Below are 4,422 nucleotides of genomic sequence, written 5' to 3'. Positions count from 1 at the left end.
AACTCAGGATCGGTGGTAAATTTGCTAAATTGCAAGACGTGGAACGAAGGAAGCGAAGTATTGAACACCTGGAAAAAGCTAGAGAAGCAAAAGTACACAAAATACATCAAGAAAAATTTATGGAATCAATAAACCCTAAATGTGAAGTGCATGGATACAGATTAATAAAAATTGCTGAAATTTCCAAGCTAATGAAGTGCGATTCATGTGCCACAATACTCTCCTTTGATTTCGTACAGTCTGAAAAGAGATACGGCTTGGCTTCAGTGTTCGCAATCAAGTGCCACAACTGCTTGTGTATAAAGGAAGTTCACACATCGAGTAGGACAGCAGTAGAGAAAGGAAGATCATTGTACGAAATCAATGCTGCAGTTGCTCTTGGTAAGCTATTACATTTGTAATATAATAGTATTTTTTATGACTTTTTATCCTTAAAGCTTGTTGTAAGCTAAAATTGCTTACAGAGCAAGTTTCTCATCTTGTCGTAAGCTTAGCAGGCTTTCAAAAACAGATTCATACTGTGTCTCCAGCTACGTTAGATTTTATAGAATATTTCATGCTTCGCCAGAACCTACGCTGGCTTTCAAAGAATATTTTTTGCTTTGTTACAAGCTATGCTAGTTTTCAGAACAAGTTTCATAATAATACGTAATCTTAATGGACATTAAATATTTAAATGTTCATCGTTTAATACCATTTTTTTATTTTCCAAGGTTGCATAGATTCCGGTGTTGGACACGAGCAATTGACAACACTACTCACAGCAATGGATGTTCCACCGATAACCCACCAAGTGCTAAAGAAATGCGAAGAACAATTTGGAGAAGCATTTATTAGAGTTGCGGATAGATCCTGCTGGAGTGCTATCATAGAAGAAAAGGCTCTTACCCTTGCTGATGAATGTCCCTCGACGCAGTGAGTTTTATATAACAATATTTTGTATTTCAAAAACCGTACCTTCGCTATATTAAATTTGTTGTTTTTGCAGAATCAATAGTACCAGCAAGAGAAATCCTCGATTCCAACAGCGAAAAACTATTCTGATGCTTAAGAAATCCCTGAATAAATAATGATAATAATAGAATAAATAATGATAATAATGTGCCTTACTATAATTGGATTTTTATTATTTAGGTTTTTAGATTTCGTCTAGTACGCATCCAGAATGTTCCAGCAGGTTGTACGCGCTTTACTTTAAATATTCCCCATCCTAATTTGTTCTTGAATGGGCTTTGGCAGTTTTCCTGTTTTTGATTGATTACCAGCTTTTCTCTATTTTTCATTACTAGCATGGTTCTTCTAAACGGGGCAGATTTTAATAAATTATAATTTTCTGTAATTTTTATTACAGCCGTTGTCTTCAAATGGTTGTCTAACTTTTCCTGCATCTGATGTTTACTTGCATACTCTAACTCATTTTGCATTTCTAGCCCTGACCCTAAAAGTCGCCGAGATCTTATACATGCTACTATTTTCTACTATGTTCTAATATGTTTATAATGATTTTATTTCTATTTCTCTCTAAGCACTATTTGTTGGAAGACTAAAAAAAAGTTTTGCACGCTTTCTATTTGTTTGTTTTCAACTACTTGTGTGTATATATGTTATTAATAATTTACACAGTTACATTCCAAGCGGTGACTCTTATTCGCAAGATTCTGCAGCGTCCGTAGTCGACGTGACAGTCTCGTACGACTTTGGCTGGCAGAAACGAGGAAACGGTCGAACATAGGATAGTAAGAGCGGTCAGGGTTCTGTTGGCGGCTTCCGCTCTAAGAAACTCTTGGCTTATGGCGTGAAGAGCACATGCTGTGCCATGTGCCGAAAGGGCCACTCACCTAACAGCCACAAGTGTACCAAAAATTGGTCGGGGAGTGCGAAATCCATGGAGGCAGATACAGCGGTTCAAATAATGGTGAAAAATCCAGATTTTAAAAAAGCTGGAATCCGAATAGGAACACTTATTGGGGATGAAGATTCGTCCACAATCGCGGCAGTCCAACGAGAAACTTCACATCGAGTCGTCAAGTGGTCGGATTCCAATCATGTGCGTAAAAAGTTCACGGGGAAACTTTATAAGTTGGCCAGCACCCATCGAGAGCTTGACAGAGGATCTGTCATCCCATATTTGAAGCGATGCTTCAATTATGCCTTGGACCAAAATAAAGGAAATACTGAAGCTACGACGAAAGCTCTATTAAGCATTGCCGAGCATATATTTGGGAGCCATAGCAACTGCGGCACTTGGTGTGAGGCCAAAGACAATCCGGAGTACGTGTTTAAAAGTTTACCGAAGGGAAAACCTCTTTTCAGTAAAAGTCTGCAAACTGCACTTCATGGGGTCTTGATGGAGTTCACATCTCGGGTGTTGAAAGTTGCGCCAGGGGGATCGTCTCAACTCAATGAATCATTTAACCATATGGTGGCCACCAGAGCACCGAAGTCCAGACATTACTCATCTTCGCGTTCTATCCTTCTGCGAGTGGCAGCAGCAGTCTGTCAGAAAAATGTTGGAGCTAAACACATCATCGATGTAAGAGTCGAAGCTGGATTACCGCCAGGAACGATAGCTGAAGAATACCGCCTACGAAGAGAAGTCTTGCAACGAGCAATAGCTGTAAAACGTACCACACTCGAAGCAAAACGCCGTCGATGTTATTTGAAAAATAAAAGGCAACGTATCACCATAGCACGAGAGAGCAGGGAAAGGATTACTTATCAATCGGGTATGGGACTGGATCTTCCTATCGAAACAACTTGTAAAATTGATGAACCTCTCCGTGAAGACAGTCCGCAAGTCATCGTTGACATCGAAACTACTGGTCTGGCATCTACTGCAGACATCGTTCAAATAGCAGCGAAGTGTGGCGATCAGGAGTTCGCACGGTACATGTTACCTTCCCAATCTATAAATTGTCATGCAGCAGAAAAAACTGGATTATCAGTGGTTGGAGGAGAGCTACATCATTACAGTAAGGTAGTGACGACGATTCCACCACGAGAAGTAGGAGAAGAATTTATACGCTTCCTCGGAGAATGTGGTCCACAGGCGCTGCTGCTCGGACATAATATCGTACGCTTCGATGCACCGCGGATCATGCGTTGGCTACAAGGACTCGGTCTCTTGGAAAGTTTTGTCAAAGGTGTTTATGGAGTGTGCGATACAATTCCACTCATCGGACAAGGAAAAGTTAAAAAACAAGAAGAGCTCGCAAAGTTATATTTGAAGGGCGAGGAATGGGAAAGAATTATAGCTGGTTCTCACAATGCCTTAACTGACTGCCAGATCCTGTACGGTTTACTAGCTCATTTCAAAGTAAGCGATACAGCAATTACGGCTGGGGCTTTGAGATTGCAGACTTTACTGCAACGGCCAGCAATTGCAAAGAAGAAAGCGCAATTTCTAGAAACTCTTCAGTGCCTAAGAGATCATATTTCGAAGAACATGATGTCGAAAATCGCTGCTGCCGGTATCAATATGAACAGCCTTCGTGATGCGTTCAATGGATCTGGCGCTGACGGTGTCAAACTATGTTTGGCCGTAAGTGTCAATGGAAAACCCCGAGTAACATCGAACTAAAAGATTATCGATAAAGTCATCGATTTCCTTGCTTCGTCGAACGAGGAGAGAGGGATGGAAGTAGGGCTATCTTCTGCATCGGAGTCTAACAATCATTCGCGTTTGCCACATACTGGGTGTGCTGCCTCGACTGGCTAGTGTATGCTATATCTATTATACGTAAGAATGGCCAGTTAGCTTTTTCAAATAATTGGGCTGTCTGATAATAACGTCAAAAATGTATACATAGTGACAAAAATTAATGACCAAAAATTGAATATATTACACATTGAAATTATAGTGATATTATATGTATACAATTTATTTTCACTTTTTATTTTATAGGTGCAGCCAAGAGATGTACACCGTTCGATGCTCGACAACTGCCTACCTGCTGCTGGACAGCCGTCTTTACGCTAATCATACTCGCCTCTTCACCGGCTTTCGCAGTGTCGTGTCCATTCCCAGAGATGAGATTTTTATAGCTATCTTGATTGTTAGGACAATAAATTTGAAAAAATTGAGTATAAAAATATAAATATAAATTACTGTTAAATTACATTTAAACAGTAAAAACTAATAAATAAAATATTTTGACGAATTTGACATTACATTACCGACTATATTGATTCCACCCCCGCATCCTGTTCTTTATTTCCCTTTTCTCTGCGTTATGCACGTTTTAAAATTAATTTTCTATACAAAAATGTGATATATAACAAGGTTTTAATCGGGTAAGATTCCTCATCTCGTGTTAACCAAATAAAATTCAAGTAGCTAGAATAAATTAGACGCAAAAATGGTATAACAATTTACTTGTACTTCGAACATTCATGTTAGAAATCACAAATACGATAAAATTA

The 4,422-nt window shown here is 39.2% G+C and overlaps 1 protein-coding gene across 1 annotated transcript; it reads left to right on the top strand.

Moving 5' to 3' along the window:
* Positions 1-1,816: 1,816 nt before the first annotated feature.
* On the top strand, positions 1,817-3,580 carry LOC139783646 (uncharacterized). The gene has a single exon (XM_071722802.1). It carries the CDS (start codon positions 1,817-1,819, stop codon positions 3,578-3,580), a length of 1,764 nt encoding a protein of 587 aa, XP_071578903.1.
* Positions 3,581-4,422: the final 842 nt, after the last annotated feature.

This window comes from Temnothorax nylanderi, unplaced genomic scaffold, assembly GCF_030848795.1.
Source record: "Temnothorax nylanderi isolate EJ_2023f unplaced genomic scaffold, tnyl_v1.0 TNYL_tig0524_pilon, whole genome shotgun sequence".
NCBI classification, from domain to species: Eukaryota; Metazoa; Arthropoda; class Insecta; order Hymenoptera; family Formicidae; genus Temnothorax; species Temnothorax nylanderi.
Note: the sequence above shows the minus strand (reverse complement) of the source record. Positions and strands in the feature narration are given on the sequence as shown.